Raw genomic sequence first — 18,900 nt, forward strand, 5'->3', positions numbered from 1 at the left:
TCCACAAACAAAGCAATGAATAGAGGTAACAGCATGCGACATTAGATGTTCTTCACTTTGCCAGCAGCAGCCTGACAGAAATGACTTAATGATTAAAAACCTTTGACTCATTAGTTTGTGAATGATCATGTTAAGGAATGTAACCCCTCTTAACTTCTTTACACCATAGCACAGTATAATTCACTCAACCTAAGAGGAGAATAATGACAGCTTTATACAGGATCTCACTTCACACCTCCAAGTTTTCTCCTTATCTCAAAGGTTGCACTGCGCATTTAAGCAATAGTCTGTATTAATCTAACCTCTGATATTTGGGCCACATTAACCCACCAATGCAGGTTTATGTATCTCACACCTCAAACCCTATCAAGAAATTTGGCAGTAGCAGCTTGATAAGGACACCATACCTTACAGAACTTGTTCTAAAAACAACATCAGCAAAAACACTCTCTGGTGGCACTTTTTAATGACCTTGTTCACTCTTCTTTAGCTATTGGCTATTTGGGTAATTCATGTTCTTGGGGCAGCAGAACTGCTGTAAAGGAGCAATGAAAAGTCCTGTTTATCTGTAAAAATATTAACATTCAGGGTTGTAAAATATGAGGAAAATCTATAAACTAGAAGCTTGAGCTCAAGTGAGTTCAGTTTTAGATGACAGAATAATTGTTTAAAGCAGGGTTATGTTTTTAATGAGACTGATCATATTTGCTTTTGTTTCTGTACTGGACTAATTAACAAACCAATCTTCATTACCTGCCACTTTACAGTGAAAACTCTACCAAAGGCATCTTTCTGGTATTGCAACAAGTGGTTTAAGCAACGATTACAGCATATTCAGATTCTCTTTTTTTATTCATGTGGTATGGATAGTGAAATAACACATCTAAAATGTATTATCCCAATTCCCAAGATGGGATCTGTACTGGAATGTGTATTTCAAAAGAAGGAGACAATAGCCAGATTCTCAAATTAAACTTAGCTTGTTTCAAGAAAGCTGTGACCATTCTAAAAAGTATGGCATCATCTTAATTCTGTGTCAGAGTGGTTCAGGCAGGCAAAGTTTACATGTCTTTTAAAGAGCAATGAAAATAATTAAAATTGTACTTTCATAAAATCTTAAAAGCCTGCAGATGGGGTTTCCATCTTCTAAGCTGATCCTCACTTAGACAAATTCACATTCATTATGTTGAAAACTTCTTGATTACCATATTTTGATTAAACAAAGATTTTGACTACTGTAATTAAAATACGGACAAAAGTTAAGTCAGCTGTTTTATTAAATACATCATTCTAAAAACCTTTAGAGAGGTTGGATAATAAATGCAGTGAGAGCACTTGACTGCACAACTTAAGAAACAAATGATAGCTCTGCTTCAAAACTGCACGACAGGTTCTTGAGAGATTCCTTTTCACACTTGTCCAGTGGTATTTTTAGGATCAGCTTACAAAAGAGCCAGTGCTTTATTGCAGTCACTTTCCAAGGCAGCTCTGGCTAACTTTACACTCCTTTTATCTCCTTTCCTTTTTTTCTCTCATTATCTTCTTGCTTTCTTCTCTTCTTCTCTTAGTTACAGGATTTCGTGGATCATAGATCTCAAAAGTATCTTCATCCTGCATGCTTGCATCTTTTACCTTTCTGCTTCTGTCTTCAAACTGAAGCACATGTGACATCCTACAAAAAAAAAAAAACCAAACTCCAACTCAGTGAAAGAATGGAAGCTACAATTTGTAATTATGATATGCATGGAAAAATTTCTGATTTATTTTTGGTCATAGCAGAAAAGAACTGAAAAGAACTGACCTGGGTTTCTTTTGTTGCAATTTTTTTTTAAAAATTTCTTAGAAGACCCTTATATTATTGGGGTCATAATTTTGTAAAGACTCCTTTTGAAAAATACAGCTAAATACAGATAGAGTTTTCTCTGGATTTTATTTCACATACTAAACTCTGTTTTCTTGTATTTTTCTATTTAGCATATCTTCCAAAATGTATGGTAAATTTTTCCCAGGAACATGGAGAGTTTCTCAAGTTTTCCTGTTAGTCACTTTAGACACCTTTCACCAGGATGGAGTGTTTTACAAAAGTGGTGAAGAGTTTACATGGAAAATGCTTGAAGTAGGTACACAGAAGATCAAAAGGGGAATGCTTCATGTCCTGCTGCTTCACATTAACTTGCTTCGGATCATGCTTTTTAATTCTCAGAATACCAGACTAAACAAATGCCTTGTTCAATTCAATGTGTTTCCTACTGTTCATTAGAAATTTTTCCCCCATTAGAGATTTCCTAATTTCAGCAAATTTCCAGTAATCTGAAAACATCACTGTTACATAATGGAAAAGTGGTGCACGTGAACCTCAGGAGGTTCAACAAGGCCAAGCACTAGATCTTACACCTGGGCAACTGCTGATAACAACACATGGTGGAAGAAAAAGGGATTGAAGCAGCTCTGCCAGGAGGAATTTACAGGTGCTGGTGGCTGAGATGCTGGACATGACCCAGCCATGGGCAGTCACAGCCCAGAGAGCCACACGTGTCCTGGGCTGCATCCAGAGCAGTGTGGGCAGCAGGGCAGGGAGGGGATTCTGCCCCTCTGCTCTGCTGAGACCCCAGCTGCAGTGCTGCATCAGCTCTGGGGTCCCAGCACAGGAAGGACATGGACCTGCTGGAGGGAGTCCAGAGGAGGCCACCAAGATGATCAGAGGGATGGAGCAGCACTCCTGTGAGGACAGGCTGAGAGTTGGGACCATTCAGCCTGGAGAAGAGAAGGTTCTCAGGAGATCTTATTGGAGTACGTAACAGGACTTACTAGGACTGACGGTGACAGACCCTTTAGCAGGGCCTGCAGTTACAGGACAAAGGGAAAGGTTTTAAACCAAAAGAGCACATATTCAGATGAGCTAAGAAAGACATTTTTTAAGACAAGGGTGGTGAAACACTAGAACAGGTTGCCCAGAGATGTGGCAAATTATTTCTTCGGGGCCAACTCATGTATCTAGGCAAAACCCACACTTAACCTTTGGATTCTCTGAGATTTCAAAAATGTCTTTGACTTTGATAGGATAACTTAAGAACTATACTGATCTGAATCTAAGCATATCAATCTTTATAGAATGTCTTTGTCAACAGCCTTCGTTGACAAAAAATCCAAGAAAACGGGCAAGTTTCAAAAGGAAAGTTTTGTGGCAAATGAAACACTGCTTTATTGGTCTCTTCCAAAATGTATGACATTTTGAACTAAACAGTTTCCTAAGAGCTTTAGAGCAAATCTCCATACATAAAAAAGGGAGGGAGAACCAGCTCAGCTACTGCAGATTACAATATAGTACTATTAAAGAAACCAGAAAAAAATCAAAGCTACAGACCATACATGATCTGCTTGAATGCTTTAGAAAATTACTAAAAACAAAAATTGAAAACTTTCATCACAACTCATTCTTGACATATGTGTTTCATAAATACTTAAGGAGTTGTTTCCAATGTAAAAAACTTAGGTAGTTTATAACCCTGTCCACACTACTAACACCCAAACTTGTTTTTTTAGTCATCTCTACTATTCAGAATAACATAATGTACCATCAGAGTGACTCATGGTTACATATTTGTAGTTTAATTATAAAAACATTGTCTCACAGTGGAGGGACTGAAGTAATTTATTTTAGCTAACATGCTTTCTGCATTTGTCATATTCTTCTCAACTTATTAAAGATGAGCACACATATCAAATCCCTCTGTCCTAGTATGAATAAAGTACAAGCCTAAGAGATGGAGTCATTCCTCGGTGCATGGTTTTAAAGTGTGTTATAGGAGTGTAAGTAGAAGTGTAGTCACACTTAGTCCTTTCATCAACTCAGGTTTTCCAAGGATACTATAGCATAGGACATAACCAGCAGGATACAACTAACAGGAATTAAAAGTAAATGCATCTCTAATTCTTGGGTCAGGCCATACAGTGCCCCAAGTAGTTTGAAAATTAGATGCAGTAGATTCAGACGAAGCAATATTTACTTCTCCCCAAGAGCTGAAAGAAGTCATAGTCTCTGACTCTTATTCATAACTTTCCACTAAGACACTCCCAGCTGTGATTAAAAATAAGCCAATATTAAGAAACTTTTTGATATTCCCAGAATCAATTTTAGATGCAGCATCTCAGAGGTAAAGCAAAATAAACAGACTGCAGTGGAGATTTTAAGAAATATTTTCGTTCTGTGACCTTAAATTTATTTTAGCAAGTCACTCATCTTCCCAGGTAGATCAGTTCTGCACCTATATGAATGGCAAATCACAGTGAATACTGTTCTTCAAAAGTAATTCATTTTTTTTAAAGGAACATAGGAAGCATTTAATAATTATTTCTATATTAAGCATTTGAATTTAAATTAATCTTACTCAAGTTCCTCTAACTGAAGTTTGCCTTTGCATAATTTTCCAAGTGCAGAGTTAGGGCGTAGTTCCACAAATACAACTTTTATAAGACTTTTCCTTGTTCAATTTATAGCTCTCTTCCCTTCTGCATGCTCCTGGGTTCAGCGAGGAGCTGGCTGCCCAGTCATGTTTCTGCAGTCACTGTGCTGAAAGCAGTAACTTTATCTCTGTGTCTCTGGTCTTCAGGAACCCACTAACTTGTGCTTATCACTGATTGTTGACAGCTCATTTTATATAAGAGAGACATTCAATTTTAAAGTCCATTTTTCTTCAAAATTTAAAGGATGAGAGGTATCAGTTCTACCAAGTAAAACTCAAAAGAAAACAAAACCTCAATTTTGCAGCTTAGTTTTTATGCTGAAAAGTTGTAAAATAAAATAGCTTGCCAAAACTCATTACTCTGCATTTGAAGTACCTTGTTGTGCAAGTTGTTGCTCTTCCTAAATAGAAGACACCATCACAAGATTTCTGTTAAGATGCTCATAATCTTAACAGAAATTAATGAGCAATCTTTGCATGGATTTATTGCTGAAAAGGTTGATTTTTACCCTAACCAGATGACAGCATCCTACAAGTTGACGATGGTCCTATCCCATGTAATGGGGGAGAAGCTGCCCTGCATTTCTTTCCTTTCATATTACTAAAGAACACTCAGTAGCTGGCTCTCTTCTGTATTCCAAAAATGGAATGTCTTGAAACGTTAGACTGAAATACACAAAGAATTTAAGACAGTTTCAGAAACAGCACAGGATTTCAAAGGTACAATGATACTCTTGTGGCCTAGTGATATTCTCAGGTCAGTAAACAGATCAGGCTCTTTTGAACTACTCTAGTGAGACGGTACTTGTAAGAAAAGATATGATATACTGTAATCCCTCTGCTTTTGAGATGTGTGAGCCAGGCACTGGATCTGAACCATATGCCAGCTGCTGACGGGTGGTAGTCATGTTAAGTGTAGCATAAAAAGAAGTCCCGTGATCCATAAGCTCTGGCCTTTCCAGAACCCCTTTTGGGAGAAATTGAAGTGGCAATCAGTGAACTGAATAATTTTGAATCTTGGCAAGAGTAAGGAAGCACTATGCTTTTGCTCTACTGATACAGCTGAAACTTCCAGGTACACTCATGCATCAATGATTTTTATACTAACTGAAATGAAAGTGCAAAGCTGTATTGCCTAAGACCACACTCGTTTTTCAAACTGATATAGCTGTTGTTTGCTGCCACCCACCTACCGTCCCCTTTGACCTTCCTTGCACAGATGGCCCTACAGAACAAACCTCCTGGTGCCTGGAGGTAAACCTGGGACATTATCTTGCATTCAATTACATCAGCATTTTAAACAGAAAGTCATCAACAAGCGTGAGCAAAAGTTACATCCTGCCAATTCTGTTGTAAGGGTAGTAGCTTCTGGCAGAGCAGCAGTAAATTCTTAAGCAGTTTTAGGCAGGTGCCTGCACTTTGGAGGGGCCTGCATAAAATATTGCAGTTGGTACCATACTCCTTCTTTTTACACTAAATACATACAAAATAAATAAAGCAACTAATCATGTTGCTATAAAATGTAGAGTATCATAATTTTGAACATTATGGCTGTGTTTTATGATAGTTATTGGTTCTTTCCATCAAGTTGCCTAAAATGAATGCAGAAGGATTAAGAATCTGTGTCAAGAAATTCTGTTGTATTGTCTAAAAAATGGGACCAATATGAACCATAATTACTAGCAGTACCATTTGTTTCTGAGCTGAACATTGATTGCAAGTAACAGGCTTCCTATTTACTCAATTTCACAACGCATCCATATTTAAAACAAAAACAGTGACAGGTACTCAAACACTACTGCTTTCTGTAAGTTATATTCTACTTAATGCTAATTTTTCCTCCAAATACAGTAAACATTGAATTGTAAGCAAAAATCATTAATGTAGGAAACATTCTAGCACTTTTCTTCCACCATCCTCCTGATACCTAGGCAGTGGACAGAAAAGGAATTCAAGCAAACAGATGAGAAAACAGATGAGAATCCACAGATCAAAGCAAAGGAGATCTCTCTCCCAAGGAAAAAAAAAAATAGGCTGTTCTGGAAGAATGAAATCACTGGCACTCTCTCTGCTCCCAGCAGAGTAGTGGGTGGCACAGGAAGAAGAGAGACATTTGAGAAACACTGAGAGACAGTTAAGAGACTACAAAAATAAATTGAGGAAGGGAAAGACTAAAAAATATAAGAATGAGAAACAGAAACAGAGAGAAAGAGATTTATCGAAATGTAAATCAAGTGAAGAAAATTCTCAAATCAAAATTAAAAAGAAGTATAAATTTTGAATCAGGGCAAGAGAACAAGAGTATGAACAAGGCAAAAATAATGTCAAGGCCATAAAACAAAGGGAATTTTAAAGGAGGAAATATATTACTAACATCTAGCCTTTTTCCATTTTAAAAAAAATGTTTTTAATTGAGATGCTACAAGCAAAATAAGCTTCTTGGATCACGCTGCTGTCATTATTCCTTGGAAAAAGCTCTTGGAAAAGTGTGTCCAAGAGCTTCACAAATAATTTTGTAAACTTAATGCAGCAGAAGAGCGGAAATGTTTGTGTCTCTAATGAAATCTGCAACTATCACTAAGTACTCTGTGTAATACAACTCTTGTAAGCAAATTTTGTAGCATCTGCTTGCCCTGTCTCAACATCCAGATTTGTTTTCCTTCTTCTGTAACATAACCCATCATCTCTCTTTTCATGCAAAGGAGTTTTGTAATCCCAGTTTCTCTCCCTTATCATTAAAAGAAAATTAAAAGAAAAACAATTTTTTACCAAGTACTTGAAGTAGTTTTTAATTCTTACAGCAATGAGGGTTGATATCCCAAGTACCATGACAGAACACAGTCTCAAAGATGGATTAATCTCTTTAATTATCACTGTTTCACACAGCCACTTCTGTCTCAAAAAAGATGTTTGAGAAAACAATTTCCTTAAGTATTGTTTGTCTCATTAACTCACAATATTGGAGCTGTGCTAAATTATCTATAGAAAAGCCTGTATCCCTTTGTAGCACTTGATATTTAAGCCTTACACTGTATCACATTTCCACCACGCCTGGTTTGCCAAATCAGGTGTGATTTCACTTTAAGCAAGTTAATAATCAAAGAACCATAGAAACACTGAAGTTGGGAAGGACCTTTTTGGATCAAAAAATTAGACCATTGATCCAGCACTGCCAAGCCCACTAAACTATGTTCTGAAATGCCACATTTACATGCCTTTTAAGGAATGGAACCACTTCCCTGGGCAGCCTGTTCCTATGCCTGACAACTGTTGTGGTAATGAAAATTTTCCCCAATATCCAATCTAAACCTCCCCTGGCACAACTTAAGGCTGCATGCTCTTGTCCTATCACTTGTTAACTGAGAGAAGAGACTCACTCCCACAATACTTTCTAGGAATAATTTCTGGTCCTAGGTTTCTGCTGTGACTATTACCCCTAAGAGTTTTCACTCTTTCTTTTTTTCAGTACTTGTTTCATCATTCCACATTCCTTGTTTCTTTTTCCTCATCTCCCTTCCTAATGATGGAATATCTTGCCCCCTTTTTTAATGCTTTTATAACACCCTGTATTTTTCATGCTTATTGACTTGATATTTAGAAAGAGAAATAAAATTTGCTATTCAGATCTAGCAAAATCCAAATAATTAGTTATTCCGTGGAAGTTTTAAATGCTAAAAATGCTTAGAAGAGTAGTGAAAAAATAGTTATAAATACAGCTATGCGCCATATTGCAGTCCACTTCAAATGTTAAATATTCACATAAAATACTTTGCAATAATATTCTTTCAATCCATGTTAGTGATTATGATACTGATTTTACAGAAATTTAAAATTTTACTATTGCTATAAACACTGCTTCACCCTGCACTCTCCTGAGGTTAGGACCCAGAAGAGTCTACTACAGTTTACAATATTTAAGCTTTCAGCTGTTTGTGCTGATTTTGACTGGGGAAGAGTTAACTTTCTTCACAGCGGCTGATGTGGGGCCATGCTTTGGATTTGTGCTAAGCACAGGGTCGATGATATTGTTTTTGTTATTGCTGAGCAGGGCAAACACAGAGCCAAGGCCTTTTCTGCTTTTTGTATGGTCATGGTGGTGAGGGGACTGGGAGTGGCTGGGAGGGGACACAGCCAGGACAGGTGACCCCAGCTGACCAAAGGGATATTCCAGGCCATATGGCATCAAGCTCAGTATATAAAATGGGGGGAAGAAGAAGGAAAGGGAGATGTTTGGAGCGATGGTGTTAGCTTCCCAAGTTACTGTCATGCAGGATGGGGCCTGCCCATGGGAAGCGGGGAATTAATTCCTTGTTTCACTCTGCTTGTGTGCAGGACTTTTGCTTTCCCTTTTAAACTGTGTGTATCTCGCCCCACGAGCTTTTCAGGTTTTACCCTCCTGATTCACTCTGCTGGTGGGGCAGTGAGCGAGCAGCTGCCTGGGGCTTGGCTGATGGCTGCATTAAACTACAACAACAGTGGAGGTATTACTGCTGCTCTTGCACAAAGCAAAAATGTCCCCAGTGTTAATCAAGTAAAAGTGATGAAAACATGCTTTAAAAATATTATACAAAGTCAGCCCGTAGACTTCTGGTAACTTTAACTAGCCCTTTGAATTGGTACATTACAGTTACAGGAGGATTGAAAATTGGCTTAACCTCTTTAGAATAACCAGCAAGTTTTGGATCCTCCACAGACCAAAGAACTAATTTATAATTTCTCTTTGTGTTGGCCTACCGCATAAAATGATGAAAACAGAACTTCTGCAGATATTTCTAAAATAATACTTTCTGAGATAGTTTATTTGAACTGTAATATGCTTAGTTTTATCACAAAATAATCACTGCCAAAATTAGAAAAAGAAACTAATAGTTTCACTAAACATGGGACCTCCAGTTTAAAAAGAACCCCAAAGAAACCAGTTTTTGCAAAGCTAACAACAAAGTAACCTAATCCTGGTGAAGACTAATATAGTATTGTATCCTTGGATTACTCAAGATAGTAGTAAAACTCTTTTTCTCTTGAAAGAACATTTATCTGTAAGTAACCTTTTAAGAGAAGCGGAAATCACCTTAACTATGAAAAAACTCACCTTACTCGTAATAATCTGTGGGAAAATGTGATGACTTTTCATAGTATCAGGAGAACTGTGTTAAACTATGATGACTTACTTTTTCAAGCAATAAATATTTTTCTGAATAAAATTCAGTTATTGTATTTTGAGTTATCCTATCTTGATATTGCTTCTGTTCTATACCAATTAATATGTATAACATATTTGCACTACATCCTTGACCCCTTAACAAAAATGTTAAGTAGTTTGATGTGAGAAGATGGATGCTTTAAATAGACAACTGCTCCTGGTAGAGTAAACTGGTATGGAAGACAAAAATGCAAATTCCAGACAGCACACCAGTACAGAAAAGCTCTACACAGCATTTACTACAAGGACATGGGAGCCACCATAGCAGAACAGACCAGTGATCCATCCATTCTAGCATCCTGTCTCTAGCAATAGCTTGTACAACATCTGATACTCTGAAGTCAGTCAGCAAATCACCACCCCAAGTTAACACAAGCAGCCAGGCATTATTGTATCAACACAGCACAGCGCTGGAGTGAAAAGGAGAGTATTTCTAGCACAAAAATATTCAGATTTTCAAAACATTCAGATTTCTTTGGACACTCTCCCTTCTCTTTTGCCCTTCCCTCTCTCATTCTGAATATATCAAAATCCTTACTTAAATTTGTCATTCAATGTGATGAAGTTGGGGTGCTTGAAAAGGTGTATAAATATACAGGAAGCTTAAGCCAGGCTAATAAAGTTTTTCTTCATTCTTCATTAGATTTTCTGGCAATAAAACCAGTCAGATTTCCAGACAGTAAATCTAACACTAGATATCCCTTAAGTGAAGCATGGATCATCTCTGAATTTAAGTCAAACAGTAGTCAAAATTCAGATTCTTAGTCCAAATAAGCTCAGATACAAGGAATTAGCAAAAAAATAAACAACCAAAAAACCCCATTTTAAATGCTCTGAGCTTCTCAGACATGCTGAACAGCTAGAGGCCATCAATATACAACGCCAGCAGAAGAATGATTTGTTAATTTGAATTACTGACTGAACCAGTGGGGTAGGGGGTGGCATTTACAAATCAAGCAAGGTCTGATCATATTCTAGCAGTACAGAGGTGAAGGTGGAGACAAGACTGGAGGGAAACAAGAAAGATTTACAGCAGAAGGGGTTTTTTTCCCCCTTCCTTTAAAGGTTAGTGGCAGTACTAAAACCCAAACAAACGCTTATTTTTTTGCCAAACAGAAAAGAAACCTCTCTTTCCAATGTGTTTCTAATACAGACCTCTGGCATTCATTTATCCTTTGTAACAATCAAGTAAGTATTTTGTCAACTTTTAAAAAATGTAGTTGAGTAAATCAATGGCCTTAGCAGGAGAGACCTAATATAGAGCCAGTTTTTCCAGACTAGTGAAGGAACGCTGGCTCAAGTCTGGATGGGAGGAGGGGAGCAAACATGGCTTTAATCCATCTTTGTGCCTCACTGGCATAAATTAGAGCAGCACTTTTTCAGTCATTCCCCAAGCTAGCATCAGCATGTAAAACAGACTGCAGCTTAGTTTTCAGGGGTTTTCTGTGTTTGTCAGTTAAGCTTCTGCAATTAATTTCAATTGAAAAATACCCAAGCCCAAAGCAATTCTAGCCAATACTTTTCAACAGACATTGAAAAGTGATGCCTTGATACTGTTTTAAGACCCAAATCGCCCTCTGTTACAAAACCTTTTACTGTGAGAATACAAGGTAAGTAAAATATTGTGTGTTTCCACTCCTAACTGTGCCATATTTTTCATGAAATCAATTATAAATATTCTGAAAGGAAACTTCCCTGTATTATGAACAAAAATGTTTCTTAAAGAAGATACAGGGCATAACTATTGATGGTGGATAGAGAATACCTTCATTTAATATACAGATTTATTTTCTGTGTTCTAGAGTAAAATTAAACTATCACTTCAAACTGGGCAAAAAATTGTACACTCAAATTGCAATTATGGTCCTGGCAAAAAGAACTCAGCATTAGCATCCAGTATTTCCACAATATTTAAGTGGCCTCAGTGAAGTTTTCTGAAATTCAGAATTGGGAACAGACTACAGTATCCGACTTATATAAGCCAGGCACCTTAAATGTTTAGCACTGAACTTCTGTGAGTTTTCTGTCCACAGAATCAAAAAATTGAGAAAACCAGACATATTCCCTTCAATTTCTGCTAAAATCAGGTGATCTGATCTATGTAAAGCATCACTGTACAGATCAAGATATTTTATGACCAAAAAGAAGATATGTTTAAAACTTTCTAAGCCACATGAGATTTTAAACAGTGCCTTTAAAGTATGCATGTCATTACATTAATTTGAATTGGTTTTAATCCTCATTATCTTATGTGAGGTTTTTTACAAATAACTTAGAGGACAATAGTTTTGACAACATTTGTAATTACACAATATGGACATGAAACCATCCAGTAAGCAGGACATGAAGTACCTTTTTGTTTAAAATAGAAGACCTTGACTGTCACACAGTTTTCACAACATCCTTTTGTACAAATTGGAAGGTATTTTCAGGTACTGACTTTTTCATTTTGATTTTTAAAAAAAGTCTATTTTTCCTATACCTCAAATTAACCAACATTTAGAATAGTTTAGACTCAACAAAGGTAAGTAACCAGAAGAATTTTAGATGAAAAGCCATGTGAAAAACTACCACCTCATTCTAAATTCCCATTTTGCTCATTCTTTCTAGTCCTACAGTATACCTGAAAGCTGAATGGACTTATGTTATTTCAAATTAAAAGAAAGACCAAGTTTCAGAGTCTAGACATACTTCCAAAAAAACTTAAGTGACTTATTTACATTTGTTGCTTAGTTACAGCTGTGACAGCACTCCACAGGGAAGGAAAAAGCTGATCTCTTTTAAAGATTAAGAAGCTTTATGTTTCATATGTAACACCTTACATTCCACCCAGGAAACACTGCAGTGGTTCAGTTATGAAGCACTCGCATCACGTGGTATTAATTAAATAAATAGCATGCTGGCAGTCTCAGTCAAATTCTGAAAGGCGGCAGAGTGCTTTACCGAGAGGAGATAAAGGCCAGTGATGAGATCTGAATCCTGAAGAAGAAATCCTAGACTTCTAGCCAGGTGCAGAATGAAAAAAAAATTACTGGGCTTCACTGTAACACAAACTCTAAAATCAACTGGGGGTCTACTTGTAGCCCTGACTTGTGAACTGATGGGATTAATAACAGACCAAATCCTTCTTCAGAGGATGATACAGATTTTGGCTGATTCCCTGGTGGCAGCAATCTTAATGTACTTCACATAATCATGTCCATCTGGTAAGGAACAACTTTCACATGTTAATATTTCAGTTTCTACACTGAATATTGAAGGTCCAACAGAATGAATCTGCCATCTTCCATGAAGTCGAAACTAAAGAAGTAACAACGTAAAACCGTATTTATCTGAACACATATTACCAGCATGGAAATAGTTTTCAAGCAGGAACAGAATATTGCCTCAATGCAATGTTCATATTATAGAATCATAGAATGGTGTGGGTTGAAAGGGACCTTTAAAGGTCGCCCAATCCAACCCCACTGCCACGGGTCATCTGCCAGCCCTCAGGGCAACCTGTTCTAGTGCCTGTACCCTCCGAGTAAAGAATTTCTTCCTAGCATCTAATTTAAATCTCTCAATTTAAAATCACCATCCCTCATCCTGATCCTACCTACCCAAGTAAAAAGTCACTCTCCCTCTTTCTTTTAATCACCCTTTAATTACTGAAATATCTACCATATTAAGGTCTCTCCAGAGCCTTCTCTTACCTAGCCTGAACAACTCCAGCTCTCTCAGCCTTTTCTCACAGGAGAGATATTCTAGATACTATTTTTGTGTTCCTTCTTCGGTCCAGCTTAGAAGAGTCCATGTCCTTCCCTGTGCTGGGACCCCAGAGCTGATGCAGCACTCCAGCTGGGGTCTCAGCAGAGCAGAGCAGAGGGACAGAATCCCCTCCTGCCCTGCTGCCCACACTGCTCTGGATGCAGCCCAGGACACGTGTGGCTCTCTGGGCTGTGTGTGCCCATGGCTGGGGCATGTCCAGCCTCTCAGCCACCAGCACCCCCAAGTCCTTCTGGGCAGGGCCGTTCCCAGTCTGTGCTCTTGTCTGGGATTGCCCTGGCCCAGACGCATCACCTCGGCCTTGATGAACTTTATGAGGTTCACATGAACCTGCTTCTCAAGGTTGTCCTGGTGCCCCTGGATGGCATCCCATCTTTCTCTAGTGCCACCTGCACTGCTTAGCTTCCTGTCACTGCAAATGTACTGAGGGTGCACTTGGCCGCACTGCCTCTGTCACTGACAAAGATACTGAAGAGCATCAGTGAATGATGAATGTGAATGAATGGGAATGTCTTTTCAATCAATCCAAAAAATAACCCATCATGATTTCCTAACCTATGTGCCTTCCATGTCTTATAAAATTCTGTAAACTTGACTGGTTTTGTGCACAATGTATGGTATTTTAGTGGTATGGAGTGGTGATAATTTTGATTTTTCAGTTACTTGACAACGACAATTGAGTTTTAACTTCAAGAATGGTACTGAAGCTGATTCCTGAACCTTTTGGTGCATTTTTTCTGTAAGACTGTATAAATAATGTTCCTTCCACAAAACCAATATTCCATATAGGAGAGTGCAGATATATTTCTTACATTTCACAAGCATGTAAGGTTCCTAAAAATTCAGCTGGAGAGCCCTGTTTTTAGGAGTAGACAGCCACAGCTTAATGTCAAAGAGAAAAGATTAATATGGTAATGGTTGGTTAGTTCATTTCCACTTATGACTATGCTGGAGAAGAATATAATTACAGAACATATGTATAATATGAAGTTTTGAATGTTTATTGGAATATTCAGAATTCATGTGATTTTGGCAAACAAGAATAGCAGTATGAAAACCAGGATACAATTTAAAAAGTGGAATGGCTAAATTCCAATAAGAGCGATCAACAGTATGGGTACAGGACAGAACTAAGTTAGGCAACCATTCAATAGGAAAGGATTTGTGGTTTATAAAGGAATGAAAACCAGGTATGAAAAAAACAGAAAAAAAAAAAAAAAACAGTAGTCCTTCCACTCAACACAGACAGACTTAGCTGAATGCTGTATCTAGTCTAAGATTTCACATCTTGAAAGGAACACTTGGAACTCTCAGATTACTCGATCGAAGGGTGTTTTACAGTACGAAGTATCACTCTCATCCTATTTGCACAGATTATCTGAAACAATTTTTGAATGCACTTGATTGCCTCAGATTTTTTTTATCCCATTGTTGGACTTCTCTATGAAAAATATTTTGTCATGTTCACAGGATCTGCATCATTAGTTTCATTAGCTGCAGTTGTAACACCTTCTGGAATGAAAGCTGTGTTTGACTACAATTGCAACTATGTGTTATTATCATCAGAACTCTGAAGTGTCACTACTACCTGAATGGGTATCACATGCATACAATTACATGTGTTACAGGAAGTCCTACACAAGATGAGTAGCAGCAGTGTTCTGAATAAGTATAGCCTGTGCAGTATTTTCTCATTTGAATTCAGGCCTATCAAGTAATCCAAGTGGCAAGCATCAAGTAGATTCTAGCTGGGTCTTCTGTTATGACATATTTGGTTTTCATAATATTAGTCTCTAAGCAAATGACACCTCGCTGCCACTGTGATTCACCTCACCTACATTTTTGGGAAAAGTCTTCTTGGTAAAGATTCTAAGCCAAGAATGTAACTGAGTTCTGACAGATAATCTCCACCTACCCCTGCAGCACTCTATACAACCTTTAAGAAAAACATTAAGAGGAAAGCACAAGCACTAGTTGTCAACATGAAGCCACAAGGAATATAATGGCTGGAAGAACTCAGATCAAGAATGTCCTTCTAAGGTATCCGGATGCTGTAAAATTGTGTCCACTTACTTATTGTCAGACATTTTTATTCTTTGACCCCTTCTTAGAGTAGATACCATGTTTATGATATTCTTGAATTCTGTAAGGGAAATTGGATTTTGATTGCTGCAGACAAATACAAATAATCACTCTCATGGAGCAGTAGAAGTTGCAATAAAATGTCTCAGCAAAGATTCTGATATCCCACCTTAAAACTTAGTCTTACGCATTTCTTTTCAGCACTCCTCACAACATTTTCTCAGATGTGTTCTTAGACAGTATGGTCTGGTAATAATTATCAAACACCATACACACTGTTTACAATAGAGTCATATTTCTTCCTTTTTTATTGCATAAAAAGTAGAATGCTGCTGAAAAGTGCCCAAACGTCTGCTATGTGCCATGCCAATACAGCAGCTCAGCCAAATATGCAGAGAGAAGTTTGCCAAACAAAAGAAAACATAACAAATTGGTAATGGTTTCTATCTTGACAGAGAATGAAAATTATACCTCAATGTGTGGCCACTCATGGACACATAAAAATGTCTTAGAGGCAATCATTTTACCTCAGATAACATACCCTGACAGTAGAGCAAAGCATACTGGCAGGCTTTCCCTTCCCAGAAAAACAGCAACCATGACCTACAAAATGGCCTGGAAGAAGCATGTTGTTTGTGTGTATCATATATGCATATGCCATACATTAATTATATTTAATAAAATCAAATAAAATGAAGTTATTGTCTTTTGAGAAGTAGATTCAAATTAAGAAAGAATTTTGAAGTGTAAAGTCACTATAGCTATCTCAAATATTCCTATACAACAAAGGTACTGAAAATGTAAACCCTTAATCCAAAATATGCAATTTAACTTTCTGAGTGCTTCACACAATAATTAATAGCTTTCAAAAGATTTCATTGCTTTGTTAATGTTGTTTATAGCCAATTTGTGTAACATACATTTGACAATTTACGTGGCCTCAAAGTAAATTATTTGAAAACAGACTGCCTCATCTGTCTGTGAAGTTAACTCGAACACTTACTGAGCTGCAAAATGAATGATATTAATTATTGGTCTATTATGTAGTTTCATATTATTTTAAGTATTTGTTTTAGCGCATTTCTGAATGTAGTATTGCTTTCTGAACAAAAATACAACTTCATAATCTGAAAATACAACACTTCTTAATTCAGTAGGAATGACAGTGGATAGCATTGCTGATGATTAGAAATCAGTAGCTACTCAGAAAGAAATAGGAAAGACATGTTTGGACTCTGTAAAAGTATTTAAAAGACTGGTCCTATTACTGTGACAAGAAAATATTTGACATGAAGATCAAATTCATAAAATATTTATAAAAAGGCCAGATAAAAGCATCATATCGTGGACATGGGAGGTTTAGACCAGATATTTGGAAGTATTTCTTTACCAAGAGGGTGATTAAACACTGGACCAGGCCTCCTAGAGAGATCAATGCCCCCAGCCTGTCAGTGTTCAAGAGGCAATTGGACAATGCCCTTAACAACATAGCTTTTGGCCAGCCCTGAAATTGATAGGCAGTTGGACAGGATGATGCTTGTAGGTCCCTTCCAAATGAAATAATTGGTCTATAATTCCTGGAGGACTTAGAAGCACTTTGGTAGCTCAGAAGGATCTCAAATATCAGTGAAATCCAAGGATCTTGAAATTTATATTGTATGTTATCTCTCATCCTCAAAGAGCCTGAGGTAGGAAAAGACGCTATGAACGAAGAAAACACTGTTTGAAGAAGAAACAAAATAATTTTAAGTCATCTGATATACAGAAATACTGGTTGTTTTAAAACATTTGCCATGAACTTTGTTAAAGTTTCTATTTTATTGGTAATTTTGCTGTAGCTCCAATGGCTTATGCACACAACTGTGAAGAAAACTGTAGGCAGAGACAGCCTATTTTGTTGGACCAGCTGTAGTGTTTGCCTTATAAATGGAGATGACAGATCCTTACAGAACTTTTTTGCTAGGATTTCTTTTCTTTTTTCCAGGTATTTTATGCATTTTTGCATTATGCCTACTTTTATGAGCATTTAGCAGCATGCAGCCTAGAGCTTCAAGATCACACTTCAAATCATTTTGATTTTTATCCCCTTGATTACCCAAGGTGGGTAGTTAGTATGAAAGACGAATATGAAACAACAGGGTACACATTGATTTCTTGACTGGGAGGCATTAAGGAAGTAGCTTCTACAGTGCTTTATCAACTTCAGTAATACCCCACTGCCTTGGGGTCACCCTACACTTCAGAGTCAGACTATCTTAATCTCATCCATCATTTAAAAATACTTACCACACTCAACACACAGTTTTAGAAGGATTTAAAACTACAGAATGCTAAATGTCATCTACTCTCATGACGTATTTTTCAGAGTGCTAAACCAGTACCTTTTAGCTGACTCCTAATGGAGCAGATTCCTTCACATTTGGTGTTTTCTGCTACTCAAGTTTATGCATACCAGCGCGACTACGTTAGTACAGCAGGATTTGTAAACACAGTAAATACAGAAATCCAAAGGAAAAAAACTCACCATCCTTCGTCATTATCTACGTCAGGTTCGGAAAGCTCATTTTCAGGAGTTTCCTCAATTGCCTGGGTTAACTTTGTTTTAAATCGGTCTAATAATGCCAGTGTCTGAAATTAAACACATGGTTTTAGAGAAATTGTGATTTTCTACACACCAACAGGCATATACAACATTTTTATTATTTTGAGAAAAAGTACAATGAGAGTGATGTTTCATTTGAATTTGGAAGAAACACTTTAGAGAGGCTAGTGAGAGAGCAAGAGGTGATGGCGGGTGCGAGAGCGGGACTGCATGGAGAGCACCGATGGAGTGAGTGGGCAGGCAGTGCTGAGGCAACAAGAGCAAGCAGGGAGGGGCCTGTCAGGTGGGAAAAAGCGCTTCTCTCACTATCTAGTGAAATAGAAAGGAATATTTAAGGAACAAATACTTGTAGCTACCTAGAGAATAAAACAGCTGATTAAATAACATTGCCGAAATTAATTTTACTTTTTGGGCATGCTACTGTCCTGTTTTAAAGTAATCTACTGTATAAATTACCAACCATTCAAGTCTTGAAGACCCAGTTTAACAGATACTTACATACTTTATGTTGATGGTCTTTTAAATGATGTGTGGACATTGAAAAAACTCAAAGTTTTTGTCTAAAAAAATGAGTCAGTTTAACTAATTCTGCAGATACAGGTTCTTATGCTGCACATCTAAAGCTCATGCTAATTAAAATCTGCTGCTTTATTCTCAAACAGACATTGCCTGATCTTTCAGGAACAATGAAGTCACCAAATCTCAGATGACACCTGAAGATCATACCATAGTTCTTGTTTCTGATCATCTCAAATGGCAGTTTGATTATACAAAAGTCTTATGTC

General features: G+C 37.3%; 1 protein-coding gene across 1 annotated transcript in view; it reads right to left on the reverse strand.

Moving 5' to 3' along the window:
• Positions 1-1,259: 1,259 nt before the first annotated feature.
• Positions 1,260-18,900, reverse strand: part of CWC27 (CWC27 spliceosome associated cyclophilin) — a 92,966-nt gene continuing 75,325 nt past the window's right edge. The window contains exons 13-14 of the mRNA XM_059836693.1: positions 18,038-18,141; positions 1,260-1,672 (exon numbers count right to left, since the gene is read on the reverse strand). Coding sequence (XP_059692676.1) covers positions 1,510-1,672; positions 18,038-18,141 — 267 coding nt within the window. The 3' untranslated portion in view covers positions 1,260-1,509. The remainder of the gene's footprint in view (positions 1,673-18,037; positions 18,142-18,900) is intronic.

This window comes from Haemorhous mexicanus, chromosome Z (assembly GCF_027477595.1).
Source record: "Haemorhous mexicanus isolate bHaeMex1 chromosome Z, bHaeMex1.pri, whole genome shotgun sequence".
NCBI classification, from domain to species: domain Eukaryota; kingdom Metazoa; phylum Chordata; class Aves; order Passeriformes; family Fringillidae; genus Haemorhous; species Haemorhous mexicanus.